Source organism: Pipra filicauda, unplaced genomic scaffold, assembly GCF_003945595.2.
Source record: "Pipra filicauda isolate LSUMZ 115617 unplaced genomic scaffold, ASM394559v2 scaffold21_size4447388_pilon, whole genome shotgun sequence".
Lineage (NCBI taxonomy): Eukaryota > Metazoa > Chordata > Aves > Passeriformes > Pipridae > Pipra > Pipra filicauda.
Window position 1 is genome coordinate 4,054,541 of NW_024104332.1, and position 22,532 is coordinate 4,077,072.

At 38.9% G+C, this 22,532-nt stretch overlaps 1 protein-coding gene across 1 annotated transcript in view; it reads right to left on the bottom strand.

Annotated features, from left to right (window-relative positions):
• The window catches only part of COL5A2 (collagen type V alpha 2 chain), a 102,945-nt gene that overhangs the window by 50,893 nt on the left and 29,520 nt on the right, over nt 1-22,532 (bottom strand). The window contains exon 2 of the mRNA XM_027751993.2: nt 1,401-1,625. Within this exon, the coding sequence (XP_027607794.1) occupies nt 1,401-1,625 (225 nt within the window). The remainder of the gene's footprint in view (nt 1-1,400; nt 1,626-22,532) is intronic.

The following is a 22,532-nucleotide window of genomic DNA, read 5'->3' on the forward strand; positions in this document are numbered from 1 at the left end:
GAGCAGTGTTGCAGCCAGAGCCATCCCTGATCCTGGGGTGCACAGAGTATGGTGTATTGCCTACAGGGAGCTGGGGAAGTTCCCAGGGACACACATACTCCCTTGTTCAGGTGTGAGGAATCAGAACAGTTTGCAATGGTGGCCCCTGATTCTCAGCCTTTTTTTCCTCATTGCACAGAATAACAAAAATCACATTGGGAAACCAGTTTATCTTGTGGGGAATTGTCAGATGCTGCCTAATGATTGAAAGTGAAGTCAAAGACAGCTTTATTACTGGCTCCAATACAAGCAATGGTGATGGATCCACAACAAACTACATGGTATTTTTCAAAAAGCAGAGCTAACAGAGGGATTTTTGACCTTTTCTTTTTCAAAAAGCACCTGCAGTACCATGTGCCTGCATTCAGAGCCATACAGCCGCACCCATGACCACAAAAATCCTTCAGAGGAATATTTTATCAATACCTCAAATAACAGTAAGGAATTTGGGAATGTATCCACATTGCTTCTATATTTACTGGGTGTACTCTGTTGGTGTTGGCCTAATGCCTCCCAAAACACAACAGGATACACAGCCCATTTAATAATGCTCGCCACATCTTGCTCCATTTCTCAATTACATAAGTCCCTACTTTGGCCTTTATCACTACTTTGTTCTATATTAAGCTAATCAACAGCAATTATATCTCCTGAAGAAATTATTATACATAGAATGTATTTCTAAGAATTCAATACACTGTATTATATGGCATTAATTGCAAGGTAAGAAATTTTCTTTTAGGAAAATTGAGGGGGGATTGCTTTATTGAAGTCTCTCCAGGAAGAAGAAATGGACTGGAAAGGACATAATCTTTAAGGTATATAACAGACAGGATACAAACAGGGGGTCAATAATACCTCACACTCGTTTTATTTTTATGTCTCACAATAGGATCCATGTTTTCACTTTGAAGAAACACTTTACACTATGTACATTTGTTCATCTATTAGAGGCCCCCTGAATTTTATTAAAGAATACACTTTATATAGTTATGTATATGATATATATTTATGGTAATATGTTTATTATATATATTTATGTCAATATATTTATCTTTGAGTTTCAGATGAACCACAAAAAGAAGCCAGAATTCGACCTCCTTGAAACATCAAGATGGAATTCAGATCAACTTTTTAGCTGTAAAACCATTTGGGCTTATTTCAGATTCATATTCTAAAGAAAACTGTTTCCAGAACCAGCTCTGGTGCAACCCAAGATGGAAGATAACTATCAAGTATCCACTATTGCCAGATTTAAACTTTCACCACGGAAATACTATTAGAAACTTCAATATAATGAGGTTCCCTAGTTCTTTGGGTTTTCTGTCCTTTCAAAAAAGCAAACTAGAAAGCAGTCTCACCAATGGTGGGGTCAAAGTCACGTGCAGTGTGGGGACACACAGGACAGCACTCTCCCGGGGGCACCTGCGGGTTCTCACACTCCAGCAGATCCTGACACTGGATTTCATCGCAAAGAATTGCTCCGTTGTCACAGACGCAAATTTGGCACGGGGAGGGCTTCCAAATATCCCTGTTCAGGTACATCTGTCCATTCTGAGTGCAGGCTATTTCATCAACGTCTTCTCCTGGGACAGGGGAGAGAGAACACACGACATGTTTTCCAACCATGAAATCGAAGGAGTAGGACTGGACAAGGAAAGGGCACACCTGGAGATGAGAAGCAGCATCACATACACAGAGAAATCAGGCCACCAGCATAGCTGACGTTGATACTAAGGACTTTTAAATATCAGTCACGAGCCTTTCTCATTTTACCACCTTATTTCTTGGTCAGAAAGAAGTAAAATAGAGTCACCAGGGAGAGCACAGTCCCCCCACAGTACTAAATGAACTTTGCCTCATGAATCTCTGGATGTCATTCTGCTCCGTGGGGTACTAACTCTGCCCCAAGGAACTCCTGCCAATTCCCTGCTCTGTGTCAGAGCTGCGCACAGGGTGTTGGAGGCATCTGACCAGGGGGAAGGACCTGTGAGACTTCTGCATGAAATGGTACACGCTGCCTGCTCCCAGCTGCAGGTGACCTACACAGCCAGGCCTGGGACAGTGCTGAACAGATGTGACAGTGGTTGAAACAGAAAAACCTCATTCATCAGGCAAGGTTTAATTACTGGGGAATGGAGAATCAAATCTTCCAAACAGGACTTTCAGCCACAGTCCACCGGCCCAGCAGCACCCGCTGCAAGGATACCTATTGCGTTGTCTCCAGCTGAGTGACAAGAGGCTCCCCACATTAATTGTTTTGCTCAGCATTTATAATCCAGCTGCTCTGGACCTACACAATCACCCCAAAACACACAAAATATTTCTCTGGATATATATTAACTACATGCAAAATGCCTCTTAAATATTTTATCTTATGTGAAAGACTATCCTATGTCACTATTTATGTAGGATCAGCATGGACAGACTATGTGCATATGTCCCATCTAAGTACGTATTCACACATTTCTGTGGAGCTCATTCTATTTTATTGAAGTTGGATACATCATTTTTAACCTACTCTGTTCCATTACAGAAGGTTTACTTTCTCTCTTGTCTTAATACTAACTTATTTCTTTTCCTTGAATTCCAATTTAGAATTAAATTTCTTACTTATCAATTAGAATTCCACTCAATATAGTTTTTTCTCTCCCCTCTACAAACAGTCTACTGTCACCCAGGTGAAACAACTTCTGTGGGTTCATTTTGCAACCTAGAAATTCCAAAAATTTCCCCATTTGACTGGTGGCAGCATCTAAGGGGACTTAACCACCTGTTTGGGAACTGTTCTATCTGTACTTAAGTCTATGCCTTTGTTTTTTTCCTACTCTGTAGGCAAACGCTCTAAATATCATGGATTTTTTTTTTTTAATCATGAGGTGAGTATATCTCAGTATCTTCTCCTAAAATTATAATGTGTCTGAGAAAGAATTCAAAAATCAAGTTCTAAGTTTTCCTTGTGTGTCTGGTGTTTTACAGAAAACCCTAGCAGCAAAAAGAGATTTTTTCATTTTGTCTCAATGAATGTTTCATCCTCTAAAGGAACACAAGCACCCACAAAACCAATAAACTGTCCCCAGGCTGCCCCTAGACAATGTGTAACAACTTGAAGACCGAGAATCCCAGTGAAGACATTCTCTGAGTCACACACAGCAAAGCTGTCACTCACAGTCCAAAAATTACTCTCCTGACCCCTGAGATGCTGCAGAGAAGATTAATCCTACCTGGGTGGGAGCTCCATCTGATCACAGAAACCTTCCTATCAAAAGTGTCTTTGAAACTGGACAATCCAGTTAAATGCATTACTGAAAATTCCCCATCAGGTCTAATTTCTAGCTGATACAAGACTGGGAATAGGGTCAATTATAGAGAGAGAGCACATCTCCCTAGTCAGAGATCACAATCATTGTTTTCTTAAGAAAATCTGTTACTAGTGTAAAAATTCACAGTTCTAAGCACAATGAAAGTTTCACTGTTCTATACATTTCTGCCCTAATTTAAACCAGATGCAAACAGAAAATTACAAAGTAATAAATATGAACAGATTTGGAATTTCGGTTTCGTGCCTCAACTCCAGTCCAGTTACTCCATCAATGTCAAGAAGAATTGGAGCAGATGTGTCATTAACTGTTGCCTGCCATCACTAACTTCTGCAGCCCTCTTACAGAAACTCAAATGGCAACTTTCACCAGGTTGACTCCTCTTCGGTCACTTTATCACACCAACTGACAGGAGGACTAGAAGAGGTGCTTGCAGAAGCTCAGGAGGAAATGTTTTCAGTGTGAAGTAAAGACATCAACCAAGACTGCTGCACAGTCCATTTATGACACTGTGAGAATCGTTTTCCAAACAGCAGATCACATTTTGGAAACCATTCTCCTCCCTTCTCCCCTGTGAGCATGACATCACACGCTGTCTGACACACTCAGCCTTTCCCCCCCAGATGTCTGGCATATGGTCTGTGTCTCCTTTAACTAACACATCACCCTCAGAACTCGTTGTGCTGCTCCAAAGAGCAGCAGCTTGCATAAATGAAATTTCTAAGTTATTGAGCCCAAAGTCAGCGTTCTGTCATAACTTCAAATAAACCACACACAGCAACCGCTTTGGCAAATCAGAGCTGAGCCAGATGGGGACTGGCTTCTGCCCGAGTCCCGCTCAACAGCTGGGAAGGAGGCAGACAAAGGCGGGGAAAAAAGCACATACCAGCTTCTGGAAGCATACTAAGAAGTCTGCTTCCCTATCAGATTGCAGATATGCCAATGAAAAAAACACCACCACCAAAAAAAAGCCCACAACCAAAAAAAACCCACAACAAACCAAAACTAAACCAAACAAACAAATCCAACAAAAAAGAAAAAACCACACCAAAAACCCATACCTCATCACACTGCTAGAAAACGCAGGTTTACATCTTTCGATGTTCATATTTTTACATCTTTACAAAGATTTTACATCTTTTAATTATCCAGCTTTAGGAGTTGGACTCAGTGATCCTGAGTCCCTTCCAACTCAGCATATTCTATGATTACCTTGGGTGCTTCTAGTTTTCTTTTCTGCCGTGACTGCATCACACTGAGGCAGTAACCTGACAAGAGCAGCTATTTCAAAGCCAACTCATTTTAAAAGCACATTTTGATGTTTTGCTCTCAGGCCTGAGCTGCAGACATGTTATCCAGCTACACCCAAATTGGCAGAGACAGCAAAGGAACTAGTTCTACCATTTCCTCTCTGGCTTGGAAATTTGCAAGTTTGTTTTAATTACAGAGACCAACTTACAACCTCTTTATGTATCACACGTTCTTTTTATCCCTGCAGTTGTAAAACAATGTGTTGAACAGCTTGAGAAGCAGCTTTGGAAATTCTTAATGCGGCAAAAGAATCTGCTAGACCATTAACCAATTCCTTTCTTACAGAAAAAAAAGTACAATTCTAATTAGTATTGGACTGACTAAAGAACTTACAGGGTTGCCAATCCATTGAAGCTGGAGAAACTGAGTTCCAAAGCAGTCTGCAAATATGAAAGGCAAGGTAGGAGAAATACCCAATGATATATTTAAGGACTCATTCATCCATGAGCTTGCACAACCAACCTACAGAAAGAGGATTTCAATGAAATGCACTGTAAGCACAGTGCCATTTTTTTCTGCTATATATTGTCGTGTCAGTGTAACAGTTTTACTTCAAAGAAACTAATTTCTCAGAAGTCAAAGAGTCAGTTATAGCTAATGTACTAGATCATCAGACTCAGAGGCTACATATCAACAGCTTGGAAGTAAAAAATCATACCAGGCGCTGACATACCCAGGCTCAGTTTGGTGTCAACACTGAAAATGTACTAATTACTGGGGGGATGAGAGGGGCAGGGGACGTGATACGGGATCCCAGCCACTAGATGGCTGTCAACATCCGTCAGTCATCACAAGCAAGTGTCAAAGAAGTTTGTGCACATACAAGTTGCGTAAGGCACACCCTGCTTCGGGCAGTTTATGCTGAGCCTGTCTTCATTTCAAGTAAATCTCTCTCAAGGTTAATTCCACTCCTCAACAAGCCAACAACAGGACAAGTGTTTTAAAAGACAGCACATGAAGCCATTTCAATTTTTCACCACCAGCTATGCATTGTTTTGAAAGCAAAACCTGGAAATTTACTGCTGCTCCATTTACTGTTTAAAGTCACTTACTCCACATTACTGTGCCCATATTTCTTTCACTGACTTCTGGTTTGCATCTTGTGTATGAAAAAGGAAAATAAGGCCCGGGCATGGAACCAGGTAGAACAAAAAGAAAGAAGGAAAATGGCACCATAAAAAGCAGGAGCAGTCAAGCACCACTACCTCAGCTGAGGTGATGGCAGGTATATGGTGGAAGAATATATGTAAATATAAAGGTTTTGTGCAGGAGCAACCTTGGTTCATAGATGAAATGGTAAAGGAAAGAAAAGGGTTTGACACCAAAGCAGCTCCATTTCATCGCACTTTTATTAGTCCTACCAATGTGCTAACTAAAGAAACCTAAAGGCTGACAGACCTACAGCAGGAGAGAACACAGTCTAACACAGGCAGAGAAGATGAGGACTGGTACTGAAAGCACAGTCTGCCAGTGTTAGGCTTTCTTCTGCCAAGAGTAACTTCATGATGCATCCTGTAACCAAACCCAAATGCTCTGGCATTGCTTAACATAAAAAGACTGGAACAGAAGAGGTATGGGGGTTTTTTAATGAAATAGGGCTCATCTCATCTTCCCTTTGTCATCCTCATGCTACCTTGTCAAAAGAATAGGGAAATATAAGATTACACAGATACAGCAGGTTTTAAGCTCAAAAAACCTAGAATACGAAAAGCAGAGTTTCAAGATATGAATTGCAAAATTTAAGCCTGTTGACTCACAAAGCAGAGGTGCAGAAGTAAATACAAGTGAAAGATGATAAGTGCTAACAACCATTCTGTAGATGTGCTGTTGTGCATGTGTACAGACTGCCAAGGCAGGGACAAGAGGAGCTTGGTGTTAATAATGTTTGACTGTCAGCCTGCCACAACAAATGTGGGGCTTGATCCAATTCCCTTCAAATCAATGGAAAAAGCCTCTCATTTACTCCAGTAAGAATCAGACTGCCTGTTTTGTTTATCTTTTGGTAACTTTTTTTGGAGTCGTACTAAATGAAGTATTATCCTAATTATTGTACCTTGCAAATTATAATGTAAACACCAATTACTTTGAAAATCAGACAGTTTTCAGGAGTGTTGACAAATACAAAATATATTTTGCATTTGTTACACAGAAACAATTCTTGTTTATAGTTATTAACACACAGAGTTCACATAAATACTTTATAGCTATATACATAAGGATGAACCTGGAATTCCTGACTAATAAAAGACCAAACTGAAGCACAGCTTTGCCAATTTTGTGCACTCAGAAAGCTAGGAAGAGAGTTCCAAGTCAGTGCCCTACCAATGCTCCTTTGTAAAACAATTGGATAATAACAAATGCCTTTGGGAATGCACACAGGCACACAGTTTAGACTACAAACCTGTAGGAAAACAGGTTTCATCAGAACTTTTTCTCAGGAAAAGAGGTAAGGGGGTTTAATCCATCCTGCAGAGTTCCTGCTTAAAAAAAAAAAAAAAAAAAAAAAAAAAAAAAAAAAAAAAAAAAAAAAAAAAAAAAAAAAAAAAAAAAAAAAACCTAAAGGGCAATTTGCAAAGTTGAGAAAGTTGATTTTTTTAAAAGCATTCCACAGATTAAAAGATATTGCATGCTCTTAAGTCCAAATGAGTATCAATGTGATTGAGGAGGTCAGCTCTCTAGACAAGGAGCTGCAATTCTTTGTGCCTTGTTTCAGAAGTAGAAAAGTCCCAGAGTGTTATTTTAAGTGATGCAGATAGTTTTAAAACATATATTTTAGGACTGGAAAATTACAGACTCAACTGGTTTTCCTGCAGAGCCCACGAATAACTTTAAGTATGAATAAAAACTGCTAAGTATCAAGGTGCAAGTCAGCTCCCAAGCAGAGACTTAATTCATTGCTGAAATTGCTGTGGCAGTTCATAAAAGCCTTACTAAAGACACGCTTTGCACCGGGCCGGTGGCTTCTGACTGGCACTGAGGGGAGGGAGTTCACCTTCTGAGATTCATCGACCAAGAAAACCCAGCCTCCGAGCTCTAAACACCAGTCCACAGGCAAAAAGCAACAGTTGAACAATACACCCTGACTCAGGAGAAGAGGTAATTTCTCAGGTAAAGTGACCTGGCAACTGCGGTTTTTTTCTTCCAGAAAATTGTGCCAAAATATATAAATGTGTTCTCCACTCAGCATTGTAATTTCAAATTTTGCTGAATGGGGAAAACTGAATAGGAAAAAGCTATGCTTAGGATACAGTTAAAACCCCTCCAAAATTATTTTAAATTAATATCTGAAGTATGCAACTGCTTTTCCACTGTTCCCTTAACTGAATGGAATCAATGCTACCTTACATTTGGTTTGGGGGTGGTCCCTATTTCCCCAGCTCTCAAGTTCACAGATTTATGTCTCCATCAGTAAGAATAGAAGTTTTCCTTGCCTTTTTATGGATAAATTTCATTTCCAACACAGAACAATCAAGAAGAATGTTTTTATTACAAGATCCAACACATACTGTATCCAAAGACAGAATATAGTGGGATCCCTTCCAGTAAAAAGGATTTCTCTTGCTGGTCCCACAGCACTAACCAATGTTTATTATACTGTTCAATTCCCTAAGAGCATCTGGTGTGTATCTGCATCTTAACCTCACTGTTCCTGAGCTGCTGAACGAGTCTCAACCCTTGTAAACATCCCAGGCGGGGCAAGGAATTGTGCAGCAGCAACACTTTGCTCAAAGATTGATTGGACTGGTCCTTTCCTGTTGGTTACTCCACAGTCTGGGATCTGCCTATTTCAAGAGCATTTAGTTAAACCAACTCACTGGAGTTATCCCATGAAGGAGGTTGGATGTAAACATGTTTACTTTCTTTTTCTCTTTTTTTTTCAAGTAGAACCCAAGTGAATGGCTGGACACATCGCTTGGTGCCTGCAGGAGAATAGGGTGAAGGAGGGAGTTTGAAGAGCCTGATCTGCCAGCAGTGGTTGCTCAGATACTCTCAGATGACAGCAGTCAAGCCTCAAGCATACAGTGGGAAATAAAATTACTTCCAAATGTCTAAGGCTGCACAGAGACTGCAACGGGGAGGCATTCAGGGCATGCCTGAGAAAACACTATTGCAGATTTCAGCAGTTGGAGCAAATCAGCCAAAAGCTGAAGCCAGTAACAGGGTGCCTGGCCCCTGTTGGAGCCCACACAGCCACAAGTGCCCTGCTTGGACTTTGTCATACAAGGTTGTCAGGGTGAGGTCAGTTCAGCTATTGCTGCCTGTACCACAACTTTCTTCCTGACTCAGTGCTGAAAAAGCCTAAATAAAGTGCTTATCATGGCCAGTTATTATCTTCTATTATTTCAAAAGAGGCTTGAGGCAACAGAGATCATTTGTTTTTCTAAGTAAAATATTGGAGCGCAGTCTTGACTCCAGGATGACGTTTTTAAGTGGAATCACTTCATTCGCACGAAAGCAGGCTGGTCCCACAGAAACATCAGATTCTTATGGCAGGGAGCTTACAAAGAGAACATGTAGCAGGAGTATTTCAATCAGTGGAGGTAGGGGTGGGCTCAGCACTGCTGAACACTCACAAGTTCAGCAATACAGGCATTATCTTTAAAATTAAAACAGAACTAAACCTGCAATTAGCACATTTTCTAAAATGTAAGAGGTTTCATTCTGGAAGCAAACAAACCCAAACAGTGGGAATTCTGCCCAACCTGCTGCTACTGCACATTAAAGCCAATCTGATCAGGACATAGGGAACTGATCCTAACATATTTAAACTTAAGTCTAAAATAGCAAGATTACAATGAAAATTTAATATTCTTCTACAGTATATCTTGGCTTACTGTTCCAGAATCCATGGATGTTTGATTTTGGTCTTTCCAAATCCAATCTTGGACTGCTGTGCATTAGGAAAAAGTAAAGCATTTTGGCTGTGAAGAAAATTCTCTCAGCTGCTTCCTGTGTCAGGATCATCGAGACAAAGTTTCCACTCACAGTCCCTTTGGATTCCCGTGGTAAATCCATCAGCGATTCCCAAGAAACCATCTGGGCTGTCCAGTCAACCAGAAACCATTGCCCAAGGAACAAGCCATGCAGGGTAAGGTTTTACTGTGTCAGTCAGGTTCTAAAATAAGCATTTATTGATGTTGCCAGCACTGATCCTTGAGGAATGTCACCATGATCCAGCCACCAGCTGGACTCTGAACTGCCAGCTGTTACTCTTGGAACTCAGTAGTCCCACCAGCTCTTCATTCCCCTTGTTATCCACTCATTCAGTCCTATCCTGAATATAGGACTGAATACTTCCCCAATTTGCCTATGGATGTTATGGGAGATGGCATCAAAAATGTTACTTAACCAAAGTTAAACAGCATCCACTGTCTTCACTTGTGTCCCAAGCCAATCATCTCATTGTAGAAGGCAATCAGATTTAACCAATTCAATGGCAAAGGGCAAATTTATTAAATAAACAGCCCCTAACTGCAGTCTACTCTTCTCTGCACCCATCTATTCAAAATCTTACAAGTTTCACTATTCCAGTTTCACACATGCTATAACACCCAGGAGTCTAACTGGTAAAATAACAACGCACTGCAAAACAACAGGTTTGCCTTCCTTGTTTTGTAGGATTTAGCTCTTTTGAAGTCAGACAAAATGTGTATGAATATCTTTTCTTGTTACATCTAAGAGAAACACACTGCTGACCAAGCATCCTCATTCTTTGAAGCTATACACATCAAAGTTCAGTAGAAACCTGCCATTACACACTGTTTTTTCCACAAAGCTTTCCTGCATTGTGGTTTACAAAGTGGACTCATGTAATCCCCTAAATGTATCCTTGCTGGCTAATATCACCCTCCATTTCAACTAAAAATAAAGATTTGTAATTAGCAAGAAAATTCAATTCTATAATTAAAAATCCTTGCATTCCAACAGGCTCAGCCTTTCAAACAGAAGTGAAAACTACCCAGTGCTTGGGTGGAGCAGGAAGGTATTGCTAGAAAACTATACTCATAATGTGCTGTTTGTACAGCAAAACTATTCATTTGCTGAAATTCCGGGCCTCTGAGAAATAAAAAAGGGAGAATGGTAAGCAAAAAAGTCTGCAAAAATGTCAGGAACAAAGCCTCTGTTTCTTTTCTGCCACCATTACCTTTACCACAGTTCAGACAGCTCAGTCAGCAACTTCTGGTTTCAAGATGACATGGAACAGGCTTTGGCAGCCCTCAGGACATCCTGGCTGCTTTCTGCACAGCATCAGGGAGGAGGGGTATAAAGGAGCAGCCTAGTTTTTAAGCACAATCTGAAGTCAATCAGACATACATACACGAGGAAGAGACAGTGATTTAGATGTGTGTCATGCCCAAGAGAGAGTTAAAGTTATTTATTACTTACAGATATAGGAGGAACAAGCAGTTTCTTTCTTTCAGTGCAAAAAAAGTAACAATGTCAGTAAGTAACAAGAGAGTAGGGCTGAGTTCATTTTAATAAGGGTTTGGGATGAAAAAATCCTTGAGACTGAATATAAAAGCAATACAATTAGCATTGGCCAGGAATTTTTCTACAATGTGGGGTATTTTTCTTGGAGAACATAACATTATTGAAATACTGAGGAAGGTAGTTTTATTAGGTACATAATTGAAAACCTTTTCTTTCATTCTCAGGATGTTTGAAATTACCTATTTCGGTCAAAAAAAACCCCATTGGGATTTGCTAAAGAGAACTTCACACCAATAAAAGCCTTGTAATAAACATCCAAGTCAAGCTGAGGAAAAACGTTTTCATTGACCTGACCCAATTCCATCTTTTTCATCATTTCTGAGTCATGAGACCTTTTTTTAGGTTGCCCCAACTCATCAAGGCTGGCTTGGGAAAAGCCAGCTATTTATAAACAGCTTTCTCTCTAGCACAGGCTGGTGGTTGCAAACTGCAACTTCCAGGATGTCTTCAAGAAGACTTGTATTTGCAGACTAACATACTTTAAATCCTACTAGAGGAAGAGAAGATTTAGGTCAGATGAAGAATGTCTTTACTCCATTTTCAGAATGCTGTATAACTTCATTAAATTTAAGAAGGAAGTTTAAAAAAAAAAAAACAGTTTCTTATTTTGTCTTTATGCAACAGTGGGAAATGGCTACATTAACTTTTTAGGAAAAATCCAGTGTGAAAGAGTAACTAGAGTTATCTTTGCCCATCTGGAGACTCTCTCTGTTACTGTATTATACTTTGGTATTGTCCCAGTTCTTGGTCCATACATACAAAAAATGAGCATAAAAAATCCCCACCAAATGTTAAAAAGAACAAAAAAGAAAAGGTCAGCAAAGAGTGAATCCTATCCACCCTGTCATTTAGATGCATAACTTGATAAATGTCCTTTAAAAAGACACATACCAGCCATTACTTTGCTGTCCTGCAGGATTATGGTTTCTGGGACAGAGGAAATGAAAGGCTTTCCTGTAGGCTCTCTTGCTCTTATTCATTGTATATCTTTCCATACTTCAGGGAGGAAACATTATGAACTTTTGTCAGGCAAATAGTCCATACTAAAAAGGTTTGGAATAAATTAAAATTCAAGTAGAGTTGCATAGTTTAAAACAAATCAGCCATCATCACCTCCAGCTACTGTTTGCTTTGAACTTAATCTACTTTGTATTTCCCTCAGTTCCTCCTTTCAAAACTACTTTATCATTTTTCAGATCTTTTTAATTTTATCTTACTATTGTTTCTTTGAGATGAGCCCTTAAAATCCCAGGGAGGCAGCATCCAAGTTACAAGAACATTTTCTTCCAAAGTAAAGCACTACAAATACAGACAACTTGTTGCACCAGTTAACTCTCAAAGCAGAGCTAGGAGCTGCAACCAGGTGCATGTAAATGCATAGAATCCAAAAAAAGAAAATAAGCAGCATTTCTATAAAAGAATGAAAATCTCTGTGTGGTTGAAAGAAGCAGCCATGCTTAAGGGATTGGATGTTAGACTTGAAATCACTTTTAGGGAACAATTCAGAGTATGTGGGCACTCTAGTGTGACTGTACCCCATTGTTGGTATCAATACTTGGTCCTTCACTTGCACTCAGAAATCTGTACAAACAACACAGGAAGCCCTGACATAAAATTGGGCTTTAATGTGACCAAACCTGGCTTGGTCTTTGAAGTGGAAATCACCAGCTGGAAGCCAGGAATCCTGCACATCACCTTGGACTCAGTTTAACAGTGAAAGTATGTGTCTTATTTCACCTATCTACAAAATTACATGATAGCAGCACACATCCAGCTGAAAAACAAAGGACTTTGTTTTTTCATTGAAACCTTCATTGCTTTTAAATAATAAGCCTTTGGTGATGGAGCCCCCAGCATCAAAAGGCACCTATTAATGTCAGTGGGCTTTAATCCCATGCAAAGCATTATTGTGTTACATTTAGATGCACTGAAATTTCATGTTGCAACACACCAATTCCTTATAAACACCTTTCAGTATAGGTTTCCTGTCTCTAATGCAGTGATTATTTGTGGTACCGGAAATGTATCCCAAATTACATTTTCACACAGTATTTAAGACTGCAAAACAAGCAACAAGTAATAACAGCACAATTACTTCTTTGAACAGCACAATTTAGGACTTTTCATAAAAGACATAAAGGTTCACTTTAGGGTGGGTTCTACTTGAACATGGAATTATTGAGATTTTGGCACTGAAAAAACATTCTATGACTGAAGAAGCAGTTTGGATACAAACACGATACAAGTCCATTCACCGCAGCTCTTCAATATTTTTCAAATCACTCCCTGGAGAAGCTCAAATGATGCTTTGCTTGGTTCAGATAAACTCCAGCTTATCACAAGCTCATCTGGGTCTTTCAAGGTCTTAACTTTTCCTCAAAAAGCATCTTCATTTCCTAAATTTTAAGTTCCTATGTAATTTCATTTTCTGAACCAAAAAACCCTTCCACTTTATCTTCCTCCAAACCCCAAATTCTTCCTCTGAAACCGTTTCCCTGAGGAAAAAGCATATCTTTCCTTTACTTCACCGCCTTCCACCTCTGAGAGTCACATCACGAAGATACCTTAACAGTACAGTTTCCCATTCAAGAACTGCTTGATAAAATTTTAAAAGCATCAGTAACTCCATAGCAATAAGTAATTCACACTACCTCAAACAGACAAGCCTTTGCCATTCTTTTACTATCTGTTTAGAAATAGGAATCCAGTTCAGCAAAGTATTGAATATGTTGGAACACCCTCTCAGTAACAACAGTAAAGTCCGATGCTTGTTATGATCAAAGAAGCGAGATCATTAGCCTGGTTCTTCAAAGCCTGTAGGATATTTATGTTCAAGAACTTTAAGAGGTGGCTTTATTGCCTGGGTCACTACTCACATTTCTGAGTAAAGCAAGACTGGAACATCTGTGTGAAAATTAGGATGTTTTGTTCTATCCGCCTGCTGAAATTCAGTTAATCAATTAGGGATCTTATACTTCAGATGTAACACAGCTTTTAAACCAACTCTAATATTGTAGTTCCTTCAGAGCATTGCAATCACCACAAGCACCACCAAAGATACTCATATTTCTTACGTTTAAAGAAGAAGGCTGGAAATATGGTGTGGTGGTCACAGCTGATTGAAAGAGTCACAGCTCTGAGAAGCCAGTAACCATGAGTAAACTGAATTTTCTCCAGTTTACACCTGTTTAAGATTTTGACTTTCAATCCCTTGATCAGCACCTGTTTTTCACATAGGCATCTATCACTGTTCTAGGACAATTCCCAGATAATTAGAAATAGCTGGCATCTGTCCTCAGAGTATGCCAGAAGTCTGTGGCAATTTCCGGAATGCAATGTCCTGTTGCTAAATTTACTCACACTAGTGAAGAAATGCAATATTGCCAGTGCCCTTCCTCCCTAACTCCTGCTTCACCAGCGACCTGTGCTAACATAGCCTCATGCAGCTACCCCCAACAATCTTTTGTGCAAATAAGGCTAAATATTTCATCATTATATTATTTTTAAAATATTACTAATCCTATTGGGTTAGCAGACTCATACCCAGAATCAAATTCATTAAAGGGTTGTTATAATCAAATAAAATGCTCTGCAGGACATGAGAAGTGACTATTTCAGCTGTTAAAGAAGCACACCAGTGCATAAAACAGACAGAGTGCTCTCAGGGAGGAGTGTCCAACAGTGGAGCTCCAAAGCACAACCCACACATCTCCTCAGGAGAGTGCTTTGCTGCCTGGCTCTCTTCAAAAATTCATGTAAGAGTTCAAGTTTTCAATAATGTTGCAACATAAACTAGATGCATGTAATAAAACGGATTTATTTTATACTCATAGGCCACCCACAAGACTTCTTGAATACCTTCAGCAGGCCTTCAGCACCGAGTTGGAAGCATCATATGGATAAAATCTTCTCTGCTTTTATTCACCAGGGACTTATTCAAAGTTTAAATCAAAATCCTTCAAGGTCTGTAGTCTCCTAACATATACCTGTTGAATCTTACTCTTACACATGATAAAGACAATGGACAGAACTGCACTAAATGAGCAAAAGAGAAAACCAAATTTTCACAGACTTAGTGCAGAGAACCTCACCCTCAATTTGTGTGAACGGGTACTGTGGCACTGAAGTTAATGGATCAGCATTATTGCTGACAGATCTTCCTATTGTTTATAACAGCCCTTCAGCACTGTCACCTGCTGCACCATTTTTTAAACAAGTGGATATGTAGCAATTTTAAAAGCTGCAGAATGAGGTACATGTCTAAGTGTGGTCCTCTGTGTTGTTTCCCTGAAGAACTACGAAAACTGAAGAGCTGGGAGAACATAAAGGGAATATAACTTTTTGCCTCTGGCAGTGAGATAAACATGCATAAATGGATATCTTAACCTTCATAGTATCAAAAGGGAAAACCATCCTTCATAGAGCTCATTCTTATCATGTCTGTAACTGCACTCCTGTATATTGAAGAAGAGAGCAAAATATTTTCATGCTGATAAGTTTGACAAGAAAAGATAAAAACCACCTTATTGGAAACAGATGGTTTACACGGCTATGCTATAGATAAAGTTCTGTCAACATTTCCCTAAAAGGCCTCCCTGTTTCCAGCAGTTTCCAGCTGGCTGGCAACATTTCTACCTCAACTAGAAAGACACAATTTCGGGAGTAACCCACAGTGACTTCGCCGACAGAGCTGTGACACGTCAGCTCTCTCCTGTACTGTCACACAGGGACAAACACTGCCCCATCTCTGAGCACATGTACAGATATAATGTATATTTTACTAGCAGTTGTAAACCAAGGATAAGACCTGTTAGAAACTGAAAATAACACAGAGAAGACAGCTATTTGTGAGAGATGGAAAGGTTAGGTCCTAAATAAAATAAAAATCTCATCTGATGGATAAGCCAGAACAGATTTCGTTACGGCTGAAACAAGCCCCAAGTTAACAAATTACATTCAGATATGTTTTGGAAAACATTAATTCAGCTTTGTCCTTTCCAAAAACATTTCACTGCTTTGAACTAGAACTGATGATTATCTGGAATAATTTCATGCATTTTCACTAATTCTATCTATTGAAAATGAATGACTTTTAAGACCTATGTAAAAAGTAAATATAACACTGCTTTTCTTAATACTCAGTTCTGGATCCAATCCAGAATTTTGTGTTACAGTTTAGAGCACTTTAACAATCCCAAAAACATTTTTTGGCCTCATTAAATTTGGATCAAGCTTCTCTCTGTACGCTTACAATTCACTTCACATTGCCTAGCTCTCTGTTCTTCTGCTGGAAACTTTGAAGTATTAGAATTTCCTCCAATATCTGGATCACAAATTCTTTCCTGACAAGGAATTCACTCACTGCTTGACAGGGGACTTTTTGACAGGGTTTATTTGTGGTTGGTGGGCTGTTTGGGTTTTCTTATGGTTGCGGAAAGCACTAAAAATGAATAATAAATTAAACACTGACAACATGACAGATTAAATTTGCAACAGTTGCCACGAGCTATTGCAGTTACTCTCATATATAAACCATGAGAACGTGCAAAGGTTGCACTCACCCAAAGCGAGGTAACAGCCTTTTGCAGTATATAAAAAAATATTAAATTATTTATTATGTAAATCACATAAAATGTTGGGGGTTTAATAGAGAAATCCCCCCAAGAGACAATTTTTAGAAACTCGAAGACAGTTGTTTTGGGTTTTTTTCTGAGAGAATTTTAAGCGAATGAACAATTAATTAAACATTGAGGTCTGTGGCATTTCAACAGGGGTGTAGCCTCCTGTGCAATCCTGTGCTAACAAATACAAACACGGGAAAATTATATAAATTTGTGTTTACTTTGGGGAACAGGGAGAATCCTCCCTGTTGATATACTGTAGGACAAACAGGGAGAAGTTTGCTTCCAAGATGAGGTGCACCCCACTGTGCACAGCTGATAAACTGCTATATTACATAGAGATCACTATGATTTGATTGTAATACAATACTCATCAATTTAGAAATCCAGTAATTTAAAACCATTATAGAGCATAATTTACAGGCTTTCTACTTTTTTTTTCCTACCAGGAGCAAACCTATGAGGTGAAAACGTGCCTTTCTTCAACATCAGGACTAAATCTGACTTAGTGCGAAAAATATATTATGCCAAAACATAGACTGTTCCTTAGGCACTACAAAGTATAGTAAAGTATAAAAAATATATATATTTTTTTTTTAATTATCCTGTCATATTTTTGATGACAGTGACTTAACAGACCAGCGTCAACAAGGTTCTGGGATGCAAAATATTCTTTCAGGGTATTAGAAGAACAATATGAGTTATGTAGTTTCAAGTTCTTTGTCCTTGGCTGCACCATTCTGGCAAACAGAAAGTTATAATTATATTGTGTTCAGAAGCAAACCTCACTTTGAGGCATTCCTTGGATATCAACACTGGGAAGAATATAAACAGCCTTGTTGTTTCAGGGCCTCTTATACCCTTGATATTAAGCAGAGCAGTGTAGTTTACACTCAATATAGTCTATAAATCAAATATAAGAACTTACAAAGCACATAGCTCAGAGATTGCTTGTTGTATTTTATAGAATCTCTCCAACAAATCAGAAAGGTGACTGCTGAGTGAAATACAGTTATAGCATTAATAAAGGAGTAATAATAAATAAATAAAAGTCAATTCTAAAAATTGATCTTGTGTATCTGCTGAGTATCTGGCCATTGAAACTAGATAAAAATCTTAATATTCTTCAATTTTGAATAAAACACTAAAAATACCTATACTCATCAGTTGCTATTTGATCAACAGAAAATACACAATCTCTAAATACAAAACAAGATATCACTTCATGCAGATGGTTGTAAATGATCAAACTGAAATTACCACACCATAAAAATCATTCTCAGACACTGGCATTTATTGATTCCACTGCAGAAATTTCCACGTGGATTAAAAGCTTTGGTTTGGTGTTTATCAGCTCTGTACACTATGGGTATATCTGTAGACACCATGTTCTCCATAACGACGACATAGGATTTTGTAATTACATTACAAGACCTAATTCAAACAGTATTTCACCTAATGCTCTTAACCCAATCTTTTATTATTATGTTAATAGGCCATGCACTGCTCCTTTTAAAAGAAACAATATTAAATATGCAATTAAAACTCAGTTTATTGATTGAATTCTGAACTTATTACTTCTCTGAAAAATAATTTCAATTCTCTATAATTTCTTTGTTTGTTTGCTTATTACCCATATTTAGATGAGATTTGTGCTTCATTGCACTTGGTTTAGCAGCAGTTTCAGGACTCCTGCATAGGCAAAGGAACTAGAGCTGAGCCTGTTTCCCAGACCCTGGTAAATATCAGTGAAGCACATCCACTAAATCTCACCATAAGAGGCATTGCAACCTCCTAAGTTGTAATGGGGTCAGTACCAGACCCCTGGCCAATATTATGGAATAACAACATTATAGTCAGTCTTAAAAAAAAAAAAAAAAAAAAAAAAAAATACTAGGATAAGATTTCTATCAGATGTGAATATTGATATAATGCAACAATTTTCAAACTCTAGGTAACAGAAATCACTGCTGAGCTTTAATGCTCTCACTGAGGCACAAGAGAATAATAAAGATTACATCATGTTAGGGATGAAACAGTGGATAACAGATGATACCTTTCAATATGCATCTCAGTAAATACTAAAGCAGTTGCTGAGGTCTCAAGATCTCCAACAAGCAAATAGGCCTCACCAGGCATACCAGACCCCACTGACATTGCCAAGAGGCACAGATGAGAACAAATGCCCACAGGAACCTCACCTCTGCCTGAGAGACCACACTTTCCAATTAGATAGGTGAGAAACCGTCAAAAAAACCTCTAAAATGTACCTTAACAATTCTGAAAAAAATGGGATAATGAGGCACATTATGTTTTTAAGTAGTGATGTAATCAATAAAAACACAGAATATTGGGCTCAAGGGTAAAGTGGTGAGAGCAAATGAAATGTGATATAAAAGGGCCAGAGAATAGATGGCCTTACAGTCCCTTTCACCTCCAAGCACAAGAATCCAGTGAATAATCTTTCACAAACTTAACAGAGTGCTACAGAAATTATTATTTTATATATATCCGTATTTACATTTGGAGAACATGATTTATTTATTTTTATTCCAAACCGTGTAATTTTATAGGGACCTGTATTGGTGCTATGGAATAAGCAGTTCACTCAAATACTTTGGAAGAATTATTCTTTAAACACCAAAGAAAAGTTCTGGGATGAAATCCATGGCTTGCAGGTCAACATCATACTGCCTTCTTCACAATGGTGAAATTTCCTGTTCAGGACTAACTGACCACTTAGGTTTAAAAGATGTAAATTCACAAGTCTGACAGTTTTTTGTATTCATTGTGTATGCCCTATATATTTATTACCAGCTACAGAACTGAGCAAGGTTTATTCCATGTTTGCCTTCTGAAATCCCAGTTTCATCCTGAACTCTTCTCTCTCCCTCTCTCTCTCTCTCTATATATATATATAACACAGCCTTTGATATTAGGCAGTTATTCCAATAGCATGAGATTCAGCCTTAACACATTTGCATTATAATTCTCCTTTCAAAAGGTGGGAACTTTCGAGTATCCACAAAGGGGGAAACTATTTTAACACAGTAATAAAGATTCCACCTCAGATAATAAGAGAGGGAAGTGAAACTATGAGAATACATACCCCAAGATTTGAAATCGAGGTAAGGTTTGGGCATGTCGCAGGATGTTGGAAAGAGCACATTTTCAGTACTTGTGATTTCTGTGAAAGTGTTAGCACACAGGACACCACAGGATACCCAACCTGAACCTCATTCACAGTGCCTAGCAAAGCAGCCCTAAGCAATAAATTCTCATCTCCTGATGAGTCAATTAGAAAGCAGCAGGAGGGTGTTTTAAGGACTGCAGGAAGAGATTCTGCCAGCCCAGGCAGATGCACTTCCTTCATCAGCACCTTCAAACACACCTGCACTGTGCTCATAAGGTGAGGTCTTGAGCCTGGGACAGCTCAGGTGCAGATCCTACAACAAGGATCCTAGGACAAGGACAGAACAGCTCAGAGCCAGCAGGACGCTGAGCCCTGCACTGCAGCAAGCCAGTGGTCACTGGGAACTGCCAGGATGCCCCACCAACAGAGCAGTTTGAAGAGTCACTAAGCTTTATAAAGTAACTAGTCTTCAAGGATAATAAATTAGATCGGTTATGGTTTTTTTCCTACTACAGATGCTTATGGTCTCTAAAAGATTCTTTATATTCAATTTATGTAAAGAATAAAGATTCTTTATTTGCTAATTTCAAGAAAAGTTTCATTTATTAGACCATCACTGTGTGCTTTGCAGGATACCTCCACCCCAAAAGCATGAGTTAATAAAACTGAAACACTGGCATTTATTATCCCAAAACCCAGAAACAGAAACACTGTCCTGCAGACACTAAGACCCACTGGGAACATCAGATCTCACATAGCAGTCCAAAGGAAACTCGACAAGAAAGAGAGACAGGTAACTACTATTTTCCAATACCAAGCAAAACCACATCCTGTCTTCTGAAATTGCTCTACTGTTGCCTCTGCTGCAAAAGAAAAGTCCATTTCCAAACCAAAGCCTAAACTGTGCCTTAATTATTCTTCAGTGATTCTTTCATGATTTGTGAAGATTTGTTCTAAAAGCTTTAAACCTGAAACTGAATCTTCTAACGAAGTATTTCTGAAAAGTAACTAGGTTTTGGTTAAAATATCATAATTGTGTTTGCTTAACGTAAGATCAGCTCAATTTACAGCTTTAGACTTCTATTCAATTATTGCAGATGTACTTTTTGGCTCTCAAATCCCAGCTAGTCCAAAAGCCACTGTACAGCCATCGTTCCATTCTCCTCTGGTGGATGACTGGTAAACCTCTGATCAATACCTCCAATAAGCACTTTCACATGAATTTCCACCCCCATAGAAAGCTTGCCAAACTCAAGAGACAAAAGAGCTTCTGTGCCATACTTTATATCTATTTTTATGTCACAGGAGATCGTTTTTCTCTGCTGTAAGTGGTAGTTTCCTGCCAGATCCACCCACTCACGCTGCAGCTCCTCGTGGTGAACGCTTCAAAACACCCAGAGGAAGAATTCTGGCATGAGAAATATCAAAGCTTTCTACCGAAAAAAACCCATTGATCTAAGTTTTGCAACCTTAAATTCCAGCACACAATTATCTTCTGCTTCTGCACCAGCTGTTCACATCAACATGCACTGAAGTACCCCTCTGCAGACCACTACTGTGCTCAGTCTCGGATTTTCTCTTTTTAAAAAAGATAATTCCTTGTAGTGGCATATTGCAGCAGATGATGGATAAGAAACTGAACTATTAATACCATTTTTAGTCCATTTTCCTTGCTGTGTCTGTAAGTTTAGATTACTCCAGTTACCTCATCACCAAGTGTAATAAGTACATCTAGTAAAACTCTCCCACCATTACTAAAATATTTAGAGCAAAATTTAGGAAGTTTACTACAGGAAACTACTCCTTTTTGCATGAAGGAGCTTGAAATATCACTCTGAAAAACACTTACACCAAGACATAAGCAGCTTTTATGCTAAAGGAATCCTTCCTCAGAAGTTATCCATAACTTAGGGTCAAAAAGAAGGCAGCATCCATCAGCTCTTTTGTGCTGCAAACAGGTGGCGAGTGGTTAAAATTCGCACACATTCCTCAAATTTCCTCTGCCTACAGTACATAGCGTATTTTCAAATGGTTGATTCCATTTATTTGCAGTCTTCATGTGTGTTGTAAGCCTAATGAATACATGCTGAGACATCCAACAACAACAAACCAGATCATCACTTGCCAGAACAACTTTAAAGCTCTATGATGTGTAACGAAAATCAAAATAATGCTGCAAAAATTTATCTTCCAGACTCTTCCATTTAGAATTTGCTAGCAGCTCTGCCTTTTAAGTGCTCTCTCTCTCATAGGGTGAGTAGAAATACGTCCTGCTGCTATTTACTTATCTTCTGGCACTATCTGCTAATCACAGCCAGCCTGTGATTCTGTCATTTCTGTCCCTAGGACTCCAGTCAGCCCCCAGGGGATGGTGCCAATCCTGCCTCAGGGAACTGGAGACATGACCCTGGAGCCCTCCTTTCTGTTGCTGAATGGTTTGGAAACCTGAAGCAGCTGAATCAGACACACCCTTACACTTAACAAGCACATTGCTCAGGATCTATTTTATCTGTCAGGAAGTTTCCTCTCAATTGCATTTTAAGTCATTTTAGTACTTTAGACGACTATCTTTAATGGCAAACAGCATGAAGCAACATGAGATTTCTTCTTCTCTTC